This window comes from Lytechinus variegatus, chromosome 3 (assembly GCF_018143015.1).
Source record: "Lytechinus variegatus isolate NC3 chromosome 3, Lvar_3.0, whole genome shotgun sequence".
Classification (NCBI taxonomy): Eukaryota; Metazoa; Echinodermata; class Echinoidea; order Temnopleuroida; family Toxopneustidae; genus Lytechinus; species Lytechinus variegatus.
In genome coordinates, this window is record NC_054742.1 from 18,378,457 (window position 1) to 18,406,181 (window position 27,725).

At 34.5% G+C, this 27,725-nt stretch overlaps 1 protein-coding gene across 2 annotated transcripts; it reads left to right on the forward strand.

Annotated features, from left to right (window-relative positions):
• The first annotated feature begins 3,479 nt into the window (after positions 1-3,479).
• LOC121410387 lies at positions 3,480-27,423 on the forward strand. Of its 2 annotated transcripts, none has more exons than XM_041602435.1 (4): positions 3,480-3,570; positions 23,235-23,488; positions 24,989-25,165; positions 25,556-27,423. In XM_041602435.1, exons 2-4 carry the CDS (start codon positions 23,245-23,247, stop codon positions 26,524-26,526), a joined length of 1,392 nt encoding a protein of 463 aa, XP_041458369.1. In that variant the 5' UTR covers positions 3,480-3,570; positions 23,235-23,244; the 3' UTR covers positions 26,527-27,423. The 2 variants fall into 2 exon arrangements, with proteins under 2 accessions (XP_041458369.1, XP_041458368.1); XM_041602434.1 differs by lacking the exon at positions 3,480-3,570 and adding an exon at positions 7,399-8,135.
• The last annotated feature ends 302 nt before the right edge of the window (positions 27,424-27,725 follow it).

Below are 27,725 nucleotides of genomic sequence, written 5' to 3' on the forward strand. Positions count from 1 at the left end.
TGTTAATTCAGATGGGCTGATGTGGTCAGACTTTTGGGATTTGTTGAATTTCCTGCCATTTTTCTCAGTTGTTAGGTAAAGTGTATTTCCTTGAAATAAATTACATTGGTATTTCTAATAGGATCATCCGATTATTATATTCCCGGTAGTCATTTCATTTTGCTATTGGATGATGTTATTTTCCATTAAATATGTTATATTATTACAAAGATCTTAATTGTATTTGCATCTTGGGGTAAAAAACAGTCCTTCTACATAAAAAATAGGATAAAACTCTAAAAATGCAATTTTTTTCATAAATAATTTCAATGAATTCACTCCAATTTTTCTTTATGAAATCCTACAACTAAGTTCCCAGTAATTTTCCAGTTTTTGTTTCACCTGCATAGCAGGATGAGACTACAGACGCCACTTTTCTGATGGTGGCATCGGTGTCAACATCAAATCTTAACCTAAGGTTAAGTTTTTGAAATGTCATCATAACTTAAAAATTATATGGACATGAAACTTGGACATAAGGGTTATCAAGTATTTGTGAACTTCCTGCCTGAGTTTCAGGTCACATGAAGGAATGAGGAAAAAGAATGATGAAGATATAAAATGACTGGCTGCATGATGTTAGAAGAAAATGCATTGAATTCAGTTAAAATCAGGGTGAATTCAGGGTGATTAAAATGAGAATCATCTCGGGGGGGGGGGGGGGGCGAGGGGGAGGTGGATTGCGTTAAGCTTTAAGTTCAGAAATATAATTTCCCATACAGCTTTATTTGGATATAGAAATGGTGTACAAAAGGATAAATGGTTATTATGTAGAGGAAATAAGAATTGTAATTATTTGTGTTCTTAGAAAACAGTGAAGTGGAACAAAGATGGTTTACCACAGGAAGTTAGTAAATCAGGATTATCTGAAAACTTCTTTTAGATCTGGAAAGGGAAATTGTTAGTGTATGAAGGTATTGATGTAGTAGACAGATCCTCTTTCTTATGTGTAACCTTGTAGGTCCATGGTGTAACTTACAGGTCAAGTCCAATCCAGGAAAATGCTGACTTGAATAAATAGAGTAAAATCAAATTTTCATAGTGCTGAAAATTTCATCAAAATCAGATGTAAAATAAGAAAGCTATGACATTTTGAAGTTTCGTTTATTTTTCACCAAACAGTGATATGCACAACTAGGTGAGTCAGTCGATGATGTCCATCAATCACTATTTTTTATTGTTTGAATTATACAATATTTCATTTTTTTATAGATTTGACATTAAGGACCAACTTGTCTGAACCATATAGCATTAAACATTGCTAATTCCACATATTCAGGGAGGAATTAATTGTTGTATTTCTTGACAATGAGGAGAAAATTTCATAAAAATATTTCATATAATAAAACACAAGAAAAAATAGTGAGTGGATGACATCATAGTTTTCTCATTTGCATACCAGCCAGGATGTGCATATAACTGTTTTGTGAAATTAAGCGAATCTTTAAAATATCATAACTTTCTTATTTTACATCCAATTTTGATGAAATTTTCAGTGTTATGCTTGTTGGATTTTCTCTTTTATTCAAACCAACTTTTTGTTGGATTGGACTTATCCTTTAACAGTTGTGGTTTGACCTTATACCACTGGCAGGTCATGTGTCTAGAGAATCCACCATTCATTGCCCAAGACTTTGTCACCTGACATTCTGATCATTAGTACTTTTCTCTTTGTCATTTTGACAATTTTGGTTTCTTAGTGTGTGTGTGTATATATATATATATATATATATATATATATATATATATATATATATATATATATATATATATATATATATACATAGCCTATACAAGGGTGTGAGATTTCAGATTTTTAGCTGATTTCAGATTTGTTTTGTTTTTATTTTCAGCTTAATTTCAGCTTATTTTGGCTTTGGATGGGAGCTCTTTCTATTTCAGACTTTTTCAGCACTCTTCAGCCTTTTTTTCAGATCTTTATATATAGGCCTAGGCCTATATATAGGCTACCCATCTCAACATCATATGCCTACAGGTTCTATATGAAAATGCCATAGAAATTGAATATTTCTCTAAGAATTTCATAGAGTTTATTGATATATATCATTAGATCATGTGACCAGAGGAGTGTTGAGTTCAAGATGAATTCACCTTTCCTTGTTTTATTTAAAAGCAAGTCATAAGAAACAATGATACAACTCCAATTCAAGAATAACTGATCCAGACATACAGCTAACAAACAGTGCCACATAATAACTGTGTGCCTGAAAATTTCACTTCACATTTTTTTACCAGTTATATATCATGATAAAGCCATACAAAATATGAAAAGAAACATGAAAGATGTATGCATAACTGGAAAGACATAAATTTAGAACTTCAAGTATTAACCATGAAGGAGCAAAAGAAATATATGAAGTATATTAAAAATGCATAATAACAGAGCGATTTAATCAAAATCTTCATTTCCATGTGCAGTGTACTGAAATGCTTACAGACACTCAAAGTTGATAATAACATTATTGTATCAAGGAAGCAACAAAAATAGGGTGGAAATTTGAAGAAATAGTAATGAAACATATAATAAGGATGAATATGAATAAGAAATATTTGATCACCTCACTGTTTTCATATGCCTATTCTCCTATGGTACTGCTGAAAAGATAAGCACATTTCAATAGAGGAGAGCTTAGTTTCAGTCATGCATATTAGGCCGTGTTTATGCTTCCACTTTTCAGGCCAGAATCAGCGTTTCCGAACGTGATTAGTCCAAAACACGGTTGCATCCATGCTTACTTTCATTTAAATGCTGTTTCAAAACGCCAATCGTAAACTCACAAAAAGGTGCGTTTGTAAACGTCGTTTGACCAGAATCAGGCTTTCTGGGGAAGCATAAACACAACCGCGATCGTAAACGTGTTTAAATGACGTCATTTGGTACATGCTTCCGGTGAGATGAAAATCCGCTGGCAAATACAGTCATATTGCTCCATGTTATCTCTACGTAATAGCAACAATCGGAAAAAAAAAACTATCGAAAAAAGGCGCACCCAATTTGACCTCGCTTTATGATGCGAAGCCAGCTGGAGATCATGATTTGCTCTGAAAAGTGAAGCATAAACAGCACTCCCAGAACCACGTTTACGATCAGCGTTTTGAATCGACGTTTGAAATCGCTGATTCTGTCCTCGCAATGGAAGCATAAACACACCCTTAGAAATCTAAATCTCTTTGTGTGTTAGAACAAAGTGAAAGTTTGTCGGCCATAGTGACAGTACCAGTTCATGATTATAATTGTAGAAATTCACACTCACTATTATTATTATATCTAAAGATTTCATTCAAACTACCATCTTCAAAGGTTTTAGTTTGCTCTGTAAAGAAGAAAAATTTGAAATAAAGTGTCATTTGAAAACCAAAGTGTGTTTTGATTTGCTGAGGAATTACCATATCTTCCTTCCCTTCCCACTTATAGGCTATGCCTGAGAAAGCCAAGATGGGAATGAAGCAAGTGAGCTCTTTAAATCAGGATCTTGGTCTGGAATAGGAAAACTACACATCACATCATAGGTAAGGTGCTGTTCTTCATCAACCCCAATTTGATTTTTTTCCAGTACCAAAAACAACAAAGTTGCGCAGAATTTCAGAAGTTACATGATGGGGGGGGGGGGTGGGTGGGGAGGGTGTAGCGGGCAGAATGTAGACTTCTTACCAAAAATTGAATTTATAAAGCAAAGTCCATTGAAGCAAATCTGTGCAACGATTCATGATTACTAAAAATGTTTTTCTTCCAGAGGAAAAGAAATGATTATTGTGTCTGATGATATAACAATTACAAATGCACAAATAAAATCATTCCCAAATTTAGGAGAAAATTTGCATTTGACTTTGACTTTTCAATGGAGCTGCTCACAGGTGATGTCACAAAACATAACTCTATTAATCTTTAATGGATATTTGCCAAATCTTTACCAATGATTATTTTGCTTTCTGCTTTTTTAAAAATCAACTTTACACCAGAGTGAAATTTCCTTCAAGTTAATCCATGGCATTTGCCTGTGTCTATTTCAGTTCACATGATTATATCAAGGACCTCCTAGCATTATTAAGTCAGAATGAACTGATAAAATTCATGACAATAATCAACAGGGACTCTGCATTTTTTGTATTCTCTCAATGAATTTTTAAAAATGCATTAATTAACTTTTATAAATATGGTTCCCCCTACAACCCACTTCCTTGAAGTTGACACCTTGTTAAAAGACTACTACTATTCACCTGTTTTTGAGGACACCGAACTTTACTCCCATGGCCTTGAACATTGACATTCTTTGACCAGTTTAGGGATCAAGGTGGAATAAAGCCTTTATCAGATGCTCTACTTTCACTCCTATCTGAACCACTTTCTGCCTTGTGTGTTTGCATACATATAGTCTATATATCAGACATTAATCATTCCACTTTCAATTCATAGATATATCTTTGGAATGCAAACAAAGTAGGAGGCAGTAGTTTAGTTTCATAAAAAGATCATACCAATCAGTCATTCATTTCAAACTACATTTCATGGAAAGTGACTTATGAGGTGGGAACTCTTCAAGGTAAACTTTTTTTTTATAGATAGGTTGAAAGACCTGATAGGGCTAGGTCTAATCTGGACTGTTCAGTTGTATAAGGTGGGGAATTTTTGTTATTATTAGTTTAACTCAGCTTTGAAGTTAAGAAGCTTTTAATATTTGACAATGTTAATGATAGTTTGACAACTGAAACATTTTCTCCCCAAAATATGACTTTGATAAATTTAATGAAACTTGTTGTTATTATTGTGTTTGGTCGATGTGAATTATGTTGTAAGAAATCAGGTGCAAATGAAAACATTACTCTCTGTAATGTTTTCTTTTTATCAAATGGATGTCAAAACATGCAAAAACAACATAGACAGTATGAACTACTGATCTTATCTACCACTTTCTAAAGCATAAAACAATGTGAGGCTCACAATTCCTTTCCTATGTTTGTATAAAGTCATATAAGAAATCATTAGAACAATTTAAAATTTCATTACAATTGATATGAACCATATTAGGGCATTTTCTTGTACCATACTTTGTTAGTAAGACAAGTAAAAGCTTATATGTTCTGTTTGGATGTACTGTATGATGGTTAGTTTTCTGTTGGTGGGAGATCTTTCTCCAATGGTGTCCCCTTGATTTGTCAATAGATTTCTTTAAGATTTTTTTTCATTCGAAAGTTTGATTTCAGGGTATCCAACATTGGTAAACATGGGCGGGGGGATGGGGGAATGGTCCCCCCAAAAAGATAAAAAAATTTTGGATAACCTTTTTTTTTTGTCATTTTTTTTCCTGCGTCCCCCCTAAATTCATGTGGATCCCCCCTGAAACGTGTGTTGTTCCCCCCTAAAATCTAAAATTCAGGTTGATGACCTTTTTTTTGGGGGGGGGCTTGTCCAATTTTTTACCTGTGTCCATCCCAAAATTTCAGATGGACTCCCCCTAAATTTTTTGGCTTCCGCCGCCAATGTTGGTAAACAAACATTTTTGTTCAATAAAACAGAATGGGACACATTGCAAGAAATCAGACAAGAAATGTGAGAGTTAATTTAGTAGAATTACCAGTATTGTTCATTTATCTTCCCAGGTACATTATAGATGATATTACTAATACCCTTTTCATAAACCTATCCTCCAATTAGCCGCCTAAGAGTAATGCGGACAATTCAATAAAAATTGCGTTCACAAACTCCGAAAATAAGTTGCATTATTTTTACGAGCGCTCATCCTGAAAAAGGTGGATAATCGTCATGACAACTGGACACGCCCCCTCCGATGCGGTTGTGTTGGAAAAGGGTGACCTTGTGACCGCACCATGGCAATTATCCACATTATTTGGAAATGCGTTCATGAACTCAAAATCTTGTCCCGATGCTGCTATTATGCGGATAATAGCAGCATCAAAATAATGCGGATTACTCTTGTCCTCCTCCAATTTTACGACCAAATTATGCTGCTATTAGCCGCATAATTGGGTTTATGAAAGGGGTAGAAGAGATAATGGCTGCTTGCAAAACTGATTTTCTAATGGGGCAATAAGTCATTTTAGAGAAGAGAGAGAAGTAATGAAACCGAACACGAGATAAGTGAAATTTTAGGATTTGTTATACGTCCTGGATGGCTTTATTTGGTGAAATTTGTAATGAAAAGCAGCTTAGGCCCTATGTGTGTGTGTGTGGGTGTGTGTTGTTTTTTAGGGGTGGCAGCTGTCCTCTGTGTAGAAGAATAATCATATTTGCTAGTATGAGAGGGTCACCACTTGGTTGAAATCACCAATATATATATTTTTTCACTTTCAGTAAAATTTTTCCAACATGTTTATGTTTATCTTCATTTTTCTAAGAATGTACGCCTGCCGATATGCCAGCTTTGTCTTTCCCTCAACCATGGGTGAAAATCTCAAGAATTACATCTTTTTTTATAATTTGTAATATAGAGCCTATTTTTATAGGTATTTCAAGATCAACTTTATTATACTGAGAAGGAATTAAAGGGGAAGTTCACCCTGACAAAAAGTTTATTGTAAAAAAAGCAGAAAAAATAATAAAAAATATTGCCGAAGGTTTGAGAAAAATTCATCAAATAATTGAAGTTATTAGAATTTCAATTATTTGATTTGTGACGTCATATGCGAGCAGCATTCCTACATAGCGAATGGTAAAAAAATCAATGAAATGTCATTTTCTCAGAAAATTGAAAATGGTTTTCACTGTAACTTTTGTATATCAATAGACAAATCTTTTCACACCCGATCATGAAAAGAAAATAAAATTAAGTCATCAGGAACCATACAAAATTTGAATTTCATACATTTTATATTACATAACACATGGGGCAGCTGCTCGTTTATGACGTCACAAATCCAGAATTTTAAACTCTGATAACTTACTTACTATTTAACGGATTTTCCTCAAACCTTCACCAATAATTTTTACTATTTTTTCTGCTATTTTTACAACAAAGTTTTCTTCAGGGTGAACTTCCCCTTTAAATGCTGGATAGATCTTTTGATGTTCTGTTTTTGTTTTGTTTGCTTTTTCCTGAATGGGTATACCATTATAACAACACAGCTTTTCTCCAGCCAATCCAAGAGCAGAATGAAACCATGAATTATGTATTAGTTGTACACACACTGTACTCATAGAGCTTCATTCTACCAGAAATTGTGATGGCGAAAATTTGCTGTGTGTAAACACAGATACCAATGAAACTGAGGTCACATGTGTAATGAGGATTCTGTATGGGTGAATGTGGGTTATTCTGTGTATGTGCTGTGAGAAAAGTCTGTACCTGGCTGGCTGGCTGGCATGGGCAGCCTATAATGTATGGGACCTAATCTGTATGTAAATGAGGTTGGTGATTGAAGTTTGTTGAAGCATGGTATGCTGGTCGTTTTATGACCTCATATCCTGTGTGAGTGGGTGATGAGGGGTGAGGGGGAAAAAAAGATGAAAAAAAAACCTGAGAAGGTTAGCGGATGGAGTGTGGTTGACTGGCTTCATCTGTTCTCCCAGCTGTGTGGCCTGTGCTTCTCCATCAGCTTGTTAGATCGGAAGTCGCTTGGCATTCAGAGTGAATCTTCTGTGTGCTTATCATGCTCCGCAGGGGCTGCCCGATATTTATGACAGCTCAATTGTTTGCATGTGGGTCCTTACACAGGTTTAACAACACGTTTGAACTGAATAGACATTCGTACCAATAAAGCTCCAGGTTTATCACAGAGAGAGAAGCAGACATCAGTGGTGGAATTCTTTGGATGTAAGAATCTACATTGTAATTTTGGCTCTTGCTTTCCTCAAAACCATCCTGCAGCCAGGACTTCCTGTGCAATTCATCATAAGGAATGATCACAGCATGAACATCCAATGGAGCCTTGAGCCTTGCAATCTCTCATTTTGTCAGTGAAATATATCATTGGAATACTTGTCTTCAACTTTAGTTTGTTGAAGTATAAGGCAGTAGAAGACGTGCCTTACTCTCTTCAAACATGTATCGGTGATTCATGGCATCCCCAATCTACACAAAAGTTTCTTCCATGTGTCTCCCAGAAAATTTCTGCACCACGTAAGTCTGTTTTAGATAACTTTATCCTTGAGAACAAATTCATGTATACTATTTTTCAACAAAGACCTGCATGTTACATCAATGATGATTATTTAAAATTATGATCTTGGTCATTATTGATACAGGCTACAGTACAGCACAGGATTACAGTATGGTTGGAACTACCCCTTATCGACCACCTAATTTTCTAAGCATCGTATCTGCAAAATTATCAGATTTACCTAAGTTTCGTCTCATTTTGTGCAGAAAATTGAGCAGATCAGATTCCCATGTTTCGATCGGCGACTCTGATTCTATTCACGTACATATCGGTAAACAACTTATGCAACACATTTACATTTGTTCATTCGCACCCTACTTTTGAAACCGACCACCCATGATACGCTAAGTTTACGGCCGATTCTTGTCACGATGGCGAAATATTTTGACTCTTCCAAATCAGTTCCATGATGTCAACATGCTTAATGATCGTCGCACTACTTCCACTGCGAGCTCCGTCACATGATTCGACGATTGACGACGGATATTTGTTCTAAAGCCGTTTCCTATCAGATTTCTTGGTATGAACAACTGTTTTTCACTTTCAGCGGGTTTCGGGTCTGGTCAATACAGTTTTGATGAATTCTACTATATTTTTACATTTTGTTGCTTTTTTTCCTCATGAAATTGATTCTTACAGTTTCTATGGACACTGCGCCTACTCTCCCGCGCGTAATGATTGTAATACGCAATAATTTTAATGTGCGCACGATGGTCGGTTTCAAAAAGAGGTGGTCGATGTGTGGTGCATGTCTCACTATACATCTATTTGCTCACTTTCCTGTCTCATAAACCATTTGTACCTTGCATAGCAAAGTTTGATATTTTCCAAAAAAACATATGACTGCCATTAGTTGTTGGCAGAGAATATGAAGAGGACTATCAGGTGGGTGTTTCATAAAGCTGTTTGTAAGATACGAATGACTTTACGCACGACTGGTGATCCTTTTTTGTGCTAATATCCCTATGTAATTGAGTTATGACCCAAGAACAGGTTCCAGTCGTGCGTAAAGTTGTTCTTAACTTTACGAACAGCTTTATGAATCACCCTGGTGAAAATTTGTTCGCTTCAATGATATGCTTACATATAATGTAGGTGTAGGCCTAAATAATTGCAATAGGATACATTTGCATTTAATGTATGACTTGCATTGATTTGATTTTGTTGTAGTTTAGTGTAATGTCAACTTGGACATGGCATAGATTATCATATGAGATCATAGATTTGAATATTATTGTCAGCCCATTTCGCCATCTTAGGGAAATGATATATCTGTAATTTTACTGATCATTGTGAAGAATAGTGTACTTTGAAATTTGCAGTCAGCATTACTGGCACTTGTAGGCCTACCCCTGGCCAATGGTGCATCTGAAGTTACGACTGGACTTACATCCAATTCAAATCAAATGAGAAATGATTCATCGTGCTGCAGGTCTAAGTGGAAACTCTATTCTGATTTCAGCTTAAAATCTGTAAAATTAGTCATATCTGAATCTTAGGCACTTATAATGCTAGATAAATACACATGAGCATGTGTATTTATAACCAAAACAATGGTAACAATTGATTGTACTTTGGAGTTGGCTGACATTGTTAACTTGAATTATCTGAAAGAAGTTGTTTGTCAATTCAAAAAAATCATTCGTCAATTAAAAAAACTCATTCATGTATATAAAGCTTGATTCTCGTACATTCATCATGTTTCATGTTTTACTCTGGGCAAAATGTAGACTTTGGACACATAAATTATAACTGTTCATTCAGTCATACAATGTACACTGAAAAGAAAAAGAGTTTCCAAATCAGACCATGGACCCTAAACATACTGGTAAATTGCCAATTCTTGTACTGCCAACTCGTCCATTTACCACATGGTCTACCTTCTGGCTTCATTTAGTCTAATGCCATTCCATCCATCAACATTTCGTCTAACAACCATTTGGTCTTATAGCCATTTGGTCTTATTATCACTTTGTCTAATCACCAGTTCGTCTATGAACAGTTGGTCCCATAACCAGTTGGTCTAATATTTTTTATTTTTATTCATTTTGTCCAATTAACACTTAATCTAATTAGACCAAATGGTATATGGACTAAATGGCTATTGGACCAACTAGTTATTAGATGAAACAGTGAGTGGAAAAAATGGCAATTAGACCATCAGGATATTGGATGAACTGATGGTAGACCAAATGATAGTGGACAAGATGGCAATTGGACGAATTGGCATTGGACCGAATGAAAATAAAGCAACATACTGTAGTGTAGGGTGTACCGTCATCAAGACCATTTATCTCCCTTCCCTCGATTTACATCTCTTCATTTCATTTACCTGTATTGCTATCAACACTCTAAGATTTATTGATCTTTGATTAATATTTTTGGCTAAGATTATTTGTGATTGGATGGGTTTATACATTAATTTTATAATAATGTTGAACTTGAACTGCATTCATTGTATAGAAATAAAATCTTATCATTCTGAGCTCAATTACCTCTTAAAAACATGAGCAAATATATTTGCCTAAATAAACTATATGTGACAGTCCCAGCTTAATAAGATTATTGTCAACTAAAGGGGAAGATTTCCAAGTGAGTTTTGATCCCCCCCCCCAAAAAAAAATGAACAAAAATAAAATAAATGAATGAATAAAAACATAAAGGTGGGGAGTTAGCAAAATCAGTCAAAGAATTATTTAAAACAGAATAAAGAATTTTTTAAAGTTTTTGTTTTTGTGGTGTCACATGATTGCAATGCAGCTGCCAAGTAAATGATAATTATATCATATTAAATGGTCTTTAGGGGAACATCAAATATGTCACCTGCAACAGAAGCATATTGGCCCAAGTTTTTAGACGAGGGCAGTATGGTTCTTTTAAGGGCGACATATTTGATGTTTCCCAAAAGAGCCAGTTAAATTACCTAAGGCTGTACAATTTGTAATTCAAGCTATTATTTGGAACAATTTGTATGCCTGTTTGCTTATCATATCACTTCTTCTGATTTCAGGTTATTCAAGCGAAGTAACCCTTGCCAAGTAATTGTGATGTAATACCTTGCAGTCGCGCATTTTGCATAGCGCGCACATATACTTAGAAATCTTGCGCTTGATTTTGTGTATGGTATGCACTGGCCGCGTCGCTTAGGCGTTGGTTCATAAACTGGTTCTAATCATATTTCTCAAATACTGAAATTAGCGATCAAAATTGGCTCGTACTGCGCAAGTGCACTATAGCAGAAATATGGCCAATGTTGCCCTCTGGTTTTGTACAGTATTCCTATAGGCAAAGCCCGAGGAGGGCAACATGGTAAATGTTTACCTATTTGGTCTCGGATTGAAAGTAGTGAGCGAAATAGGATATTTATCTGCTAGAATGCTTTGTATAGGTAATAATTGAAAATATGTTCCACTGCATTGTCTAACATAATAATGTACAGACAAATAATATTTCAATTATTTATAAAAACTTGATATCACGTGACATGGAAGAGCTGTTTGCATGCATATGAAGTCAAAAAGTTCAGCCATTACTGGTAATTCTCAAATGAGGTTTTTTGCTTAATATTTTAATATATGTTTCTCTTAATTTTTTCTGCTTTTGCTAAAACTAACGCCTTGTCATTGTAAACCCTCCTTTCATTTAAAAAAATAATCATCTTGACTGACAAGATCTTGAAATGTGCGTTTGATGATCCTTCTTAGGATGTGTTGCTCAGTATTATTTTGCTGTAGGTTGGTCTCATGAATAAGTGAATTAAATGGTAATGAATTTTCACCAAGTGCTGCTTTACTCAATTTGCTCTGTGGGTGTCTTTTTCAATCTATTATTCTCTTTCACTAGGTGGTTTCAGACCGCCTCGAAGTCCATGAGTTCCAGGTATTCTCTGATCGTGAAATTTAACCCGATCAGAAAATACCAGGTATTTTGGTAATGTGAAAGCAAACTACGCGTAATTTCCCCGAAAGAAAATACCCGCTAAATAGTAGGTACTTGGCGAAATTACGAGAACTTTCGCGGGGATTTTTCCAAGGTCGCAGGTATTCTGGCAATGTGAAAGCAATTTACGGGAACTTTTAGCCCAGCGTGTCGTTGGGCGCGGCGGCGTGGGTGGCTGCTGGGCTAGTGATTTTGAATCTCGCGCCTTGCTTGCTTATCAGACCATACTGCGCATGCTCGTAACTTCGGGAACTTATCCCAAAAGGGTATGATTCAGGGCGGTGTGAATGCAGGAAAAATTAATGGGTATTTTCTAGCCTAAAAAAGTTCTCGTAATTTAACGGGGATTCTTGTGATCGAGGCGGTTTGAAACCACCTACTTTCATCCTCCCACCAATGTATCCATGAGGAATGAAGATTTTGATTCCTCCACATTACACCTCAATGGATGGTAATACCACAGACAAGATTAGGCTCTATCCACCCCTCATTACTGCCTGCATTCACAAAAGTATGACATGCTTGCAGTAAAACATCAGTAAAGAAGAGACCCCATATTGCCTCTCCCTTCCTTCCTCCCCTTTCCTTTGTTGCATAAAAGAAGTCCGACCTTTTCGGCAGGAGCAAATTTGATAAAACCCAAGCGCAGGAAAATAAATATTACTCTTCCCCATATTCCTGTATTGACTTACTCAATCTGGCGGCGAATGTAAAATCAATTACTTACATTTCTGACATTTTGCAAAATTAAATTTGCAACCCTTAACCTGTGCTAGACTGGTCACGGAAATATGTTGAATGAAAAAACAGAGAAAGAAATGCTCTGAGGAGGGATTTGTATTGTACACTGTAATTTAGCATGGCATTGTATATGAATTTTGTCTAACCCCTTCTCAATATACAATATTTAGGGAATTTAAAGACCATTTTTCACATGATAATGAATATGAATTAACCTGTCTACTTCCTGACAAATTTTAAAGCTTTTTAGCTGTCAATAGGTTCATAAATTTTCCTAAATCAGTGGTTGTGTAGCCCTATGTACATTGGCAACATGTTTTGATTCAAGCCCCTTGCACTCTTTTTGTCAAAAATTGGCTTACTTGGAGAGAAATTGATGATTAGAAATTTATTGTTTAAAAAATGCCAGAAATTTCCTAGTGTTCCATTCACATAAGGTGGTTTCAGACCGCCTCGAAGTTCGTCAGTTCCAGGTATTCTCTGATCGGGAAATTTACCCCGATCAGAAAATACCAGGTATTTTGGTAATGTGAAAGCAAACTATGCGTAATATCCCCGAAAGAAAATACCCGCTAAATAGTAGGTACTTGGCGAAATTACGAGAACTTTCGCGGGGATTTTTCCAAGGTCGCAGGTATTTTGGCGATGTGAAAGCAAATTACGGGAACTTTTAGCCCAGCGTGTCGTTGGGCGCGGCGGCGTGGGTGGCTGCTGGGCTAGTGATTTTGAATCTCGCGGCTTGCCTGCTTATCAGACCATACTGCGCATGCTTGTAACTTCGGGAACTTATCCCGAAAGGGTATGTTTCAGGGCGGTGTGAATGCAGGAATAGTTAATGGGTATTTTTAGCCCCAAAAAAGTTCTCGTAATTTAACGGGGATTCTTGTGATCGAGGCGGTTTGAAACCACCTATATATGCTATATATGTTTACCGTGTTAATGGATATTGTATTTTTGAAATCCCACAAAGTATTTTATTTCTGCATGGGAGACAAGTTTTCCAGCCTCATCATGTATTGAGCTTCTCTCAACTACAGTGCGTATAAAAAAAACGGGACAGATTTGAAAAGTCTATAAAATTTGGTTTCAAATTATGATCTCTATATTTTGGTGTCAATAGGTGCTCTGAAGTCTTATCTTTCAAATGTCATTAAAATAATTGAGTTTCGTTCATGCTTGAGCGAACACAGAATGTTTTTGTCTGGGGTTGAAAAGGAGGCTTGCGCAAAAATGGCATAAAATGATAAATATGATGGTCGGACTTCTTGCTAATCAGCAGAATTCCTCTTCACCTTTTCATTATCTTTGCCATAATTTTCGAATTGTCCGGTCAAAATTCATTTCCAAATTTATTTATTTGCTTGAATATTTCTGTTGTTGTTCATTTTTAATATGTACTCTTTTAGCTTTGAATATTCCTTCTTTAGGCAAGAACAATTTTTTTTTAAAAACCGAAGTATGGGAGAGCGTGTTTTTTTTCTTCAAATCCTTTCATTGTGTGCTACAAAGGTTATGGTGCCTTTGAACAGTGGCATACTGATGGATGGGGGCTCAGGGTGCTCCCCCCCCCCCAATGAAAAAACATTCTGACCAAGAAAAAAAGAGTGGAAAGAAAAAAAACATAAAACATAGAAAATGAAATATGATATCATTGTTTGAATATTATGTCAAAATCACAATATTGGATATTTTAATTCAAAAAGTGGAAATTTTTGCTTGCTCGCTTCACAGCTTTTTAATACATATTACCAGATCTGCCATATCTTGCTCCTTCAAAATTGACTCGATACACCATTGCCATAGAAAGAAATGAATCCTTTCCTGTTTGTCCTGTCAAGAACATAATTAAACTTGGTGAAGGATTCAATAGCACCTTGAAAATAGGACTCATGTCTTTTATAGGTATACCATAACATAAATTATTTCACTTAATAAAAGGATTTGAATAATTACAAATTCTCCACATTAATAATGCAAATCTTCTTACTTGGGTTGACAAAGTCTTCTTATCTTACTCATGAAGGAAAATTCAAAGTTAAAAGATGTTTAAATGAAACACAAAATAATTCAGGTAAATAAATAAATTTGTAAATGAAATTTGACAGCATAATTCGAAAATTATGGCAAAGATAATGAAAAGATTAAGAGAAAGTCTGCTGATAATAGCCAAAGGTCTAATCATCAAACTTCTCATTTCTGCCATTTAGGCACAAGCCTCTTTTTGAACCCCCGCCAAAAACGTCCCGTGTTCGCCCAAGCTTGAACAAAATTAATTTTTTTTAAATGGCATTTGAAAGATAAGACCTTAGAGCATCTATTAATATCAAAATATAGATATAATATTTTAAAACAAATTTTTTATAGACTTTTCTAAACTGTCCCATTTTTTAATATGCACTGTAGATAAGTGATTGTATTCCTTCTTTCCTGCTTGCCCTCATAGTCCTATTTGGAGGATTATCATGACCAGGTCTTCCTTCTCGAGAGGGATTTACAGATGAATAAAGATGAAAGGGAACAAAGAGAAGAAAAAAATACATTAGTTGAAGACACAGTCCAGTCTGCCTTGAAGGAAAACAACAATTCTATCATAATAACTTAGTCTGTAAATTCAGACATTAATCAGCTCAGGACTATCATCTAGTTGAGTAACATTACATCAAATTTGTTATATTATTTTTTAAATTTTTTAAGTTTTTTAATGAAGAGTGAAGACAATAAACAACTTTCTTCTCTCAGTAGACCTTTCCTACATATATGCCTTTGCCTGTTTTATTTTTTTTAACTTTTGAAAGATATTTTAAAGTAAAATCATTATCTCATTAAAATCTAAAAGAATTTTTAAAAATAATCATGAAAAATAAGACACATCTTGTGAGAAAGATGCAATATTAAAACTGCTTGCATATGGGTCATGTTTACAAATATATATCTGAAATTTTCAATTATAAAAAAAATCAGGTTTCCTGACTCCCTGACCCCGTTCTCATTACAGTACTAATACTAGTTTGGAAGATTGTTTTCTAGCATTCCCATCTGATCACCTATTTTTCAATACCACTTCACGTGAAGTGGTCTTGTTGGTATAGGAACATTCTTTGTGGGGTCACGTTTTTCGCATTTTTTATGGGAAAAAATTGCGTCCTGAAGAATAGTCGTGAACAACCTACACTAAATTACAGTGTAGTTTAACAAAGCAAAGCGATCTTGAAAACCACTTCTCAAGGTGGTTTTCCAAACTGGTTTGGTAGATTGCTTCCAAGACCCCTTCGATCATTCCCATTATATGTTAATCTAGTTTCCAGTAAACTAGACACAGTTCTCACTACCTTCCTAAAACTAGTTTACTGGAAACTAGTTTAACATGAAATTAGAACGATCGAAGCGATCTTCCAAACTGGTTCGGAAAACAAAAATGAAGAATTTTGCATTGGCTGAAAGGCATGTGTAGATCCATGTTTAGTCATCAGTAAGGAACTTGATGTATTATGAGCATGACTTCTTACCACCATGGTGTGAACTGTGAAGCAATTGTAGCATCCCACTTCATTATCTTTGTACCTCTATTCCTCCATTTGGAGCTTATTATCGTATGAATATTTCCCATGCATCATATTTCATTGAGGAAAGTGCTTGTATATTTACTGCCGCTTTAGCTGTGCTGCCTTGGAAGGCGCTCAAGCATTCAAGGAATTTCTTCCTGTTGGTACCCATTCACCTCACCTGGGTTGAGTGCAGCGAAATATTTCTTGCTGAAGGAAAACATGCGGTGGTTGGGGTTCGAACCCATGTCCCTCAGATTGGAAAACAAGAGTCATAACCTCCCTGTTATTAGGAGCATAAAAGCGCTGCTTTTCAGATGGTGGCGGGGGCGTCAACATTGAAATCTTAACCTAAGGTTAAGTTTGTGATATGTCATCATAACTTAGAAAGTATATTTACCTAATTCATGACACTTGGACATCAGGGTAATCAAGTATTACCGAGTATGCCAGAGTCTTAAGTCACATGACCAATGTAAAAAAAATAATTTAGTGACAGGGTCAATGAACTTGAGCCATGGGATATTTGTTGAATTGCCATCATAACTGAAAGTTTATGGAGTTAGTTCATGAAACTTGGATATAAGAGTAATCAAGTATCATTTAACATCCTGTGAGAGTTTCAGGTCATATGACCAATGTCAAAGGTCATTTAGAGTCAACAATTAAATCTTAACCAAGGTTAAGTGTTTGAAATATAATCGTAAATTTGAAAGTATATGGATCTAGTTTATGAAACTTAGTCTAGGGCCCATGCTTATAGACATATTCAAGTTTCAGTGAACAGCCTGTGTGAGTTCAGGTCATGTGACCAAGGTCAAAGAACTTTGGCCATGTTGAGGGCATTTGATGAATTGCCATACTATATAACATCTCGTTCATGAAATGTGAACATAAGGGTAATTAAGTATCACTGATCATCTACTTAAAAAGCATTAGGTATATGTAGCATGTTCAAGGTCAAATTTCATTTTAGCTGACACATACGTTTCGTCAGGTGATAATTTAGGAATAAATTTAGATGATTTGTTTTTTTTTGAATGGTTTGTAATGTTTGTTTTTTCACTGTATAGTTATAGGCCTACACTGTTTTTTTTTCCAAAAATCCATTACGTGACTTTGAATCAGACATGAAGGAAATGATATTCTAGGATTCCAGAGTATTTTCATTAATTGAACTTGATTTAATTCTACCAACCAAGCAAGTTATGAAAAAACATTATCTTGAGTGGTATTGTTTCTATTACTTAGAATTTGATAGGTTATGGACTTAGAATCTCCCATAATTTTAAAGTGTTAGGGTGAAAGCAAAAATTGCATTAGACCATATTGTGAATTTAAAGCCCATTATACTATCTGCCGCAATGAATATCCTTATAAGCATAGTAGAATTTATATATACCCTCCTTGATTTCCAGCTCATTAATCACATCAGGGCAATTCTGTCTGATGCCTGCCTTCTTTGATTAACAGTCTGTATACTGCATAGCTAATGTGCATTCCAGGAAGAAACCCACTGCCCGTATTATACACTCCCATCCTTGATACATTGATGGGTGACGATTCTTGAGCGCACTGGACTGGTATACATATTAATTGTGCTTTGGTTGGGACGGAGACACTTCTGACGTCCTTTCTCTGATAATGTCATTTCCGGAGGCCCTTTGGTTTGGTTGTGTATCATACCTGGATCATCTTAATTCATATTGAATTCTAATGCCTCAGGAATAACTATATCATTCCTGGAGTGCCACAGGGACAGTCAATTTTTTTTATTATTATTATTATTTATTTATTCATTTATTTCTTCTTCTTTTTTTTTTTTTTGGGGGGGGGGCATTTTTCACAACATATTGCATTGCAACATTACAATCAATGGGGATGTATCCATGGATCTATTGAGCATTTCGGGGGCGACATCACCCCTAGCCCCTACATGTATAATGTAATTTTTCCCCCGAACACGGAACATGATGGTTTGAAGTTCCTTTTTGATTCTGACATTATTTATTTGTTAAAAAAGAAATTATACTAATCATAGTTTTTTCATTAAGCTTTTTTCTTGTTTGATAACTTTTTATTGAATTCTTACATGAAGTCCATGCATGCTCATAAAACATGTGAAGAAAAAATTGATTCACTCACTGCCACAAAGTGGATTTTCTTGGGGTTTTTTTTCAAGCCACAGTTTTTTATAACTCAGTGGTATATAATTTATTTGGGCATATATCTTTGGGGGGAGGGATTTATAAAAAAATCTTTTTGGGTTCAATAATAGCTTCTAAAGTAAAATAAAGTTAGCGCTAGCCTATGATTTCAAGTGATAATTCTTTTTAATAGTGATTTGTTAAACTTTCTTCCACTTTATATTGACTACATATCCACATCATCTCAAAGAGTTTATATCGTTCAATCTCCTTTCATAATTGTTTTGAAAAAGTTAATTTAATAGATTAACTTTTTAAAACAGTAATTATTTACTTGAAGTTATCAGCAAGAAACTGTGTCTAGGGAGTGGATAATAATTAAATGATGAGCTCTTGCAGAGTACAGGACTAAAGCTCACTACATGTATATCAGTTTCAGAATTGAGATTAAGTTCAATGTAGTTTAATGTGTTAGTTAAATTTCATACAAATAAGATGTGGACGATCATTCTTGACATGTAAACAAATAATGTCAAACATTAATTGGAAAGGTTTGATTTTATTAGGCCTTTGGCTTCAAGGTTTGTGAGTTCTAGGGAAAATTAGTAAGTGAAAAGCTTACGGTAGCTCGCTACGTCCATCCATGCATTCTTCATGGAAGACATGGGGGAGATGTGATTATTTTCTTTTTCTCAACTCTTTCATTACGATGGAACGGAGATGGATGGTGATGAAGGTTAATTAAGCATGCTGCCCATGTCTGCACGCAGTCCTCTCGACACTACAATCCAACCCTCAGTAATTGGTTAGCTAACCATCTGACGCCTCCTTTTCCGAGAAAGTATACATCGATGGAGGGAGAGATGTGAAATAGGTAGGCTCATATTATGGGAATGGGTGAAATTCCCTCGTCGCTTGTTACAAAAAAGCTGTGACGTAGGCTTTCTTCAAGTTTAACTATGTTCTGTGAACTTGACCTACCATCGAACTTGCAATCAGAAAAAGTTTGGTGTTACATTTTTATTTTCAACTTGAAATGTAGTAATCTTATGCAGCATAATGAGCTTAGCTTGAAGAAAGATGGCAAGATCATGAGTAGAGTGATGCTTGATGTCTATTTCCTGAATTCAAACACATCATGATGATGACATTGATTGTCGCATGTGTTGCAGACAGGTATTCTATTGAATATCTTTTTAGTTTGATCACGATGTTTTTTTTTCTCATGAGCTGTTGATGAACATATTAGTATTGTTCCTTTCTCAAAGGTTATAATTTTGGTAATATTTGGCAAAAGTGGGTTAGATAGGAATGAGGCAACATTTTTTAGTCTGTAATGATAGTCTCTTCCTACTGTGTACATGTACTGCATTTCTTCAAATTATTTTAAGGTTATTATCTTAAAGGGCAAGTTGACTCCAAGAAAAAGTTAGTTTGAATAGAAAGAAAAGAAAAATGCTGATAACTTCATTGAAATCTGATTTAAAATAATGTTTTTGTTTGAATTAAAAAATGTCTCCTTTGAAAATAAGGAAACTCTTCTAAAATAGAATACAAAAAAATCAATTGCACATGATAAGGAGAAAATAAAGCTTTGTTACAGATAAATCAAAAGATCATTTAAATCTGTTATATTTAGTGTAAATATATACAAAAAGAAATAGTGAGTGGGTGGCACCATTTGTTCCATCATTTGCATACTCACCAGGATGTATAGGCCTAACTGATTTGTGATTTTTAGTGGAACATCAAAATATCATAATTTGTTATTGTACCTCCTATTCTGATGCAATTTTCATCTTTATGCATGTGAACTATTCAAATAAATTGTTAATTGGGTAAACTTCCCATTATTAAATTACCCTGTATTCACTGACATTTTAAATGTAAATATTGTCCAGAACCTTGTGTTGCAATATCCCTTTAAGTTTGAGAAAAATGAGATCAGCGTGAAAAGACTTGATGTGTACGTGCAGGACTTGGAGCATGATATAGCTCTTGAAGCATTGACAGTACACATGAACCTGCTATATAACACTCCCACAAACATCCTCCTGGCATCCAATTACTTCCCGGTCGGAAGTCCGATGACAGTCATACCGGGCCATGTGACACTACCACATCCTACCCTTACTGAGCAAGTTAACGCCTTGGTATTACCAGAGTCAGGTGTCCCTCTTTTGCTCAATCTGTCTCTGTCTTTCAATTCACCATTAGTGATTCTAAAAGTATAAACCAATGTCATAATCTGAACACACGTCAGGTCATACCACATCCTTCATTATGGTATGGATCTACACAGTTACCTTCATTAATTTCCCATTCACTAATATCACTTTTATAAAACAATTATAGAATTGAGACCATTATTCATTTTCTCACTTTCTGTTTAAAATGATGATAGAATGTACTGCATTTTACCTTTTAGTAACTTGCGTTCGTCAATGTACTCCCGACATGTAAACAATTTCTATGTCACTACCGATTGTTCATTTTTCATACTTCCATTGAGCTGCTGATCATGACTTCATGTTCATATATGAAAGTGAAAGAGAATCTTGCACACCTCCTACAATCTAACAATAAAATGGTGTGGGCAGGGGTATTAAAACATGGACATAAAACACCTCAGTTTAATATTGTCATACTAGTATATTAAGTAGACAATAGACATCATTGTTTACTTCTGAGGTCAGATGTGTTGACATCATTCCAAAATATGGATTTTTTTGTGCAACTCTTCTGCTGAATCGTTTGTGTTTGTTTTTCTTTTATTGAATTGAATTCAATTATGAAAAGACGTCAGTTCATACAGCAAACACCATTGGGTATCAAATATCACATATGTCAACATTGACAGTATAGTTTCTTTTCAGGTACATTTTTCTCAAATGACTAGTTCTTGTAATTTATCAAACCCTCTGTGGAAGTTTGGATCATTTAGTTACCAAGGTTTTGGTTTATAATCGTTACCATTCAAGGAAATTTGTGTAAATATTGATGAAAAGATATGTACTTGGTTACTTCCAGTTTCTCAGAAGGCATAATGATTGTGGGAAATTTTGCCATCAAGGATGGATGATTTTATTTCTTTTGGGTGATTCAATAGGTTGTTGGACTAGAGCTCAATGTGTCTTTGTACTGTATAGCCCATCTGAACTCTACATTTTAATTGTGTTTGCCTTACTTATACTTATTGCTGGTTCTTTAATCGATGTTGAGGGCTTTAGGCAAGAAATAGAATGCATTTGTTATACATGTTTTTATTTACACAGCCCAAGCCAGATCTCGCACAGTTAGTGAATACATTACCAATATACTGACCAATAAGTAAAAGAGAGGAGGAAACTTATTCAGAATGTTACATGTACCTTAAAACATAAACTGGTGTCTGAAATCCTACTCATATTATTACAGAAACATGAATCTTACACACATTGAATTTTAGTGACATTAATGTTGTCGACCATACATGGACAAAATGTAACATGAGTAACTACTTTATCTGTTCCACTAGTAAAAAACATAAGTTCTTTATTTTTTTGATTATATACAAAGTATGTCTCCCTAATATACTTCTTTGAAATGGATATAATCAACTTTCATAAAAGCTTTGTATGAGGACACTTTTCACTTATCTCAACATTTTATGCATGTCCAAATCATGTAACATCAGTAACCGACACATTCCAAAGATTTGCCAGGAGCGTAATAAAATTTCCCAAGTTTTTTTTTATTCAAAGGATAGTCAGACTGCATACTTTGTTGTGGTAAAGAGATGTTTAGTTCCTATCACTAATAATGGAGTTACAGCTCCAAGTATGAATCAAGGTGTCTCCAAATGTAATGTTGGTAACCGTGGAATAGCCCTTTTTCTTAATTGAAGTTATTGTTTGAATGAGTTGTCTTTCCAGGAAATTCTATTTAGTCAACCACTTCCAAGATTGAAATCTTTCCAGTTTGAGGAGTGAATGGCACAATTAAGTAATTGGATGGGGGGGGGGTCATAAAATACTACTTTCCTATTTTCCTTTAAGACTTTCAGATTTGGGAAGGAGGTGGATTTCGTTAAGATTATTATTTGATTATGTCTACTTTTAAAAAGTTATCCACCTATGTTTTAATAGTGTGTTTTATATGTTTTTAATCTTTGTAAAAGAATAATGTCAAGTTAAACACTTGTCATGTATAAATTTATCATAAGTTCTTTATCAGAAAGCCATATACAAGGATTTTATTTTGAAATTTCTGTTCCATTCCATACTCGAGAAGTGGTTTTATATAGAAAAAAGGTGGAAATTTAGTTATTATTGGAACCTGATTTTTTCTTTTTAAATGAAAATAAATAATCTTAATAAACTAAAGTGACTACTTAAAGTATATAATTTTGGCTTAATACAGACCTTCCATTAAGTAACAGGTTTATAATACTGGTTTTAATTCTTTATTTTGGCATTCTGGTATACCCTGCATTTTTATTCTGCTTCAGTTCTTGACTTTCTCATCTCAGTTGATTCTGGGCCTCCATTTTAGGTCTAGTTCCCCTTTTGTAATTACTTGCAATATACTGTCAATCTGAATTTGATATACCAGGTACTGAATTAGTCAACCTTCTTCAAAGAATCTGCCTATATTTTATTTTGATAAAATAAATGTATCTATTTTGTTCTCATTTCTTATCTCATTACAGGAGTTGCAGCATGTTCAGCCCATCCAAACTGCGACAGCATAACTCGTTGCCTAACTCTCCATGTTCTTTAAGATCTCATCATCATCACCACCATAGTTCATGTGGGCGGGGCAAGCTAGTGGAAGTACCCCTTTGGTTTCATGGTCTAATGGAGCGTAAGGTGGCTGAGGAACTACTTCTCAAGAGTCCTTTCAGAGGTCATACCAGTGGCAAAGAAGGATTGTTTTTAGTAAGACAAAGCAGTAATAGAGGAGGTAAGCATTCAGAAATATGTTTTTACCATTCTATAAATTGAATTTTTTTAAATATTTATCACATTGATGAATGTATGTATAGAATGTCTGTATCGAATACCTTGGTTACCGGAAATCTCTTGAAAATTAAATTCACTGTCTATTTTATAGCATCTTTGTATTAAAGGGGAAGTTCACCCAAGTTTATTGTAAAAATAGCAGAAAAAAATAATAAAAACTATTGGCAAAGGTTTGAGAAAAATCTACCAAAGAATAAAAGATTAATATTAGTATATGAATTATTTGATTTTTGATGTCATATGCGTGCACCTTTACTACATATTGTATGGTAAAATATCAATGAAATGTCATTTTCTCAGAAAATTGACAATGTTTTTTACTGTACATTCAGTATATCAATAGACAAATCATTTCACATCCGTTTCTAAAAAGAAATGAAAAATAAATCATCTCGAACTATGAAATATTGAAATTCATAATGCATTTTATATAAATGGGGCAGCTGCTTGTTTATGACGTCACAAATCCAAAATTTTACATTCTTATTACTTTCTTAATGTCTAATGGAATTTCCTCAAACCTTCACCAATATTTTCAAATTTTTATTTTTATATTTTTGCCATTTTTATAACAAACTTTCCTTCAGGGTGCACTTTCCTTTTAAAAAGGGGGTATTCTGTATTTTAAGGTATAGTGACTGATTGTATTACTGACCAGGCTTGTATTACTGAACGCACGCATCATACGCATCAGAAAATAATTTCATTTGCTCAAAACTTTGCAACATCCTTCAAAATGGAACTTGAATAGAAAGATGATGAAAAATGGTCAAAAACACATTTTCAAAATCTTTGTATTCTCAAAATAATAAAACATTGTAAAAATAGCTCATCGGTGATTTTGTTGTCTTTTCAACTTTTTCCATCAAAAACAAACGTTCGGTAATACGATACCATTTTCAAGTGACCAAAATATTTCACATGCAAAGAGGGGTCCAATTTGAAGTTGATATCTTAAAAAAGAAACACTATTTCTGCAAAATTTTTACATATTAAAATTTTGTAGGTATTTGTGTATTTTATGACAACACTGTTTGATATGATTGAATTCATGAAATGTGTTCGGTAATCCTATACCATACTAATCACTCATGATGAAGGTATACATAATGTACTTTCGGTTGCTTTTGGGAAGGGATTTCCTGAAAATGAAATACTATCAACACTTACTGAATTGTTAACTATGGATGATTTCAGTAAAATCCTAGGGTTATATATGAGATTTGAGAAGCACTGATCAATTACTGTTTCTATGGCAACGACTGCTTCTATGACGTCTTGTCAGTGCATCATAAAACTAATGTTATAAATACATGAGGGAACACATACTATGATGTAAATGTACATGTATGTTTTGTCTCTGTGTAGTACTATTCTAGATATATTTCCATTTGTTTCTCATGCTAATGCAAAAGTTTATATCTATTTTATTTGCATACAGGACATTTTGTGATATCTGTGTGTACCAGAAACCATTGCAATCATTACCTGATCGAGACCATTGAATCAATGTTCTATGTGAGGAGAGATCGGAGTGAGGACAGGGGGCGAGATATCCAGGCTTGTGATTTAAGAAACCTTATTCAGTGCTATAGAACAACTCCTCTTGATGAGTCAGGTATGTATGTAACATATTGTTATTTATAGTAGGTATTTATAGCAAAAAGTTCATATGATGAAAGAAAAACACAATTCCGTAATTTTCTCCAAGATATTTCAAAATCAGAGTAATGATATTGGTTCATGTTGATTTCTTTTTTAAATTTATGTAAAATATATGCAGTACATCTGTGTGATAATGAATTTTTTTTTCTTGTTTTTTTTTATACTTCCTTTTTTTTCATTTTCAGCATTTATGAAGTTCTTCATTTTGAAGATATTTAGGTTTTTTATTTATAGCTGTAGATATTATTGCCACAAAAAATAGCATTTTATCATGCAAAAGCATCAATTTCATTGACTTATGTTTGAAATAACACTGAAATTATTATTTCTTTTTTATCTTCAGGTCTGGTTCTTAAAGAACCCTTACTTCGAACAACTCCGGTTACGATCACTACATCTCTGTTGCCCTTACCTCAGCCTAGAGACAATCATAATTATATCCCTCTTCATGTAGAACACAAGGAGTATGTAGCAAACCAGGATTATGCTGCTCCTGATCCAGTAATGCTCTCATTCTGTGAAGGTGAACTCCTTACAGTTTTACAGAAAGACAACAAGAATTGGTGGTTTGGACATAATGACCGTAGGGAACTGGGTTACATCCCAGCTGCTCTGCTTAGGAGCTTGACTGAGTCACAACCTACAGAGAAAAGTGCCTTTTTGAATGCAGGGTATGTTGGGAATGAGGAAGCAACAAAGACTGATGCTGGAATTGATACATCATCCTTACCGCTCACAGACTGTAATTCAAACTTTATGAGTGAGAACCAGAACAAAGGTAACATTCATATGCAGAGGATACACACAGTGCCATGTGGCCTCACATTGCGAAACTGTGGAAATGAGGATATTTACGTTTCTAGTGAATATATCACAAGTTGCCTCGAGAACAGAGATCGATGGATGTCTCCAGAACTACCAAGACTGGGGGTCCTACGGTGTGTCTCTCCCAGGCAGTTGCAAAGACATTTATCAGAACCAACGGCATGGATTGACTTCTCTGTCAAACCTGAAAGGTTGATTGATGTAGAGCCACAAGATCTGATGCACTTCAGTGATATGTCACCAGATGTTTCACCAACGCATACATTCAGTGGTAGGCGCATTAGACATAAAGCAGCAAGGCAAAATAGTTCACCAGCTAGGGGTTCTAACATATCATCGTCAGCAGAATCATCACCAGTGCGAAGGAAAAAAGATTCCATGACAGATTACATGACTACAAGAGACTATGATCCAATTGAAACCTATCTAAGATTATCAGAATGTACTACTGGCCCTAGTCATCAGAAAAAGGGGAAAACAGGTAAATGAATACATTCTATGATTTTTGTTATTAAATTATATTTGAAAATGTTATTTTGATATGTGTGATTACAGATGATACTATTATCTTATGAGATATTAATTTGTATTAGCATCACAGAGAGGATGCTCATGAGCCTATGTATTTATATTTCATTTTTATATGTTATTACTGATTCAAATACAAAGTACTAAGTATTTATTAAACTATTTTTTTATCATCTACCGAAATGAATGATAAAATCATTTAGAGAGGCTGTTCTTTTTCATTTTAGACCATTCTAAATAAAGAACTTGAAACAACTGATCAAAGTCAGATTTATTTACAAGTCTAATGCTGGAAGATTGTAAGAACTGTTATCAAGGGAATTTAAAACTTTTGTATTTTTTTTAGTATTTACTTCTACTGACTTCTATTTAAAAACAGTATTGCCCAGGAACATGAAATATCTAAACAGTTATACAATTACCGTTTACTATAAATCTATAGCACATCATGTAAAAATGGTTGGTCAATTGATTATGTTACAGAGCCCATACATAATAAATGGGTCATGGTCGATCATTAAAAATTAATCTTTTTTGGTTCAGAAATGACTTGGAAATTAAAGGTAAAAATAGTAATTGCAGGAAACAATTATTTCATGAGAAAGTCTTTAAAATCAAGGTTAATTGTCACCATATTACATATATCTAGATCTGGTACATTAATGTAAACTTATCTTTGTGGAATCATAAAATCTTAGCCCAGAACCAATAATTCTGATTATCACTAACACAGAAAAGCGTATGTGGGACAGTGTATTCACATTGCTCGGAATAACACCCGACATTTGATGGAATTCCGTGCTTATTTCGCTCATTTCTCAGCAATTACATATTTTCTTCCAGAGCCACTTGGCACATATTTTTTTATTCACACATACAAACACTTGGGTGGTAATTTTATTTGATTTTGTTCGAACTCATTTTGTTACCACAACAGGTATTTATCTTTAATGGTAATGTAACAATGTACTTTATATTGGAATCTGACACCACAAAATGTTACCATGCTGAAAGCATGGAAGGGGTCTTTGGTATGTTGTTTTTACATACCTGTTTTTAAACAAAGACATTGGAAATAACATCATTTCTATCCAGTTCTAATGAAAAGAGCAACAGAAATATATCTTATGTCTATTTTTATATGTCATATTTCACTATAG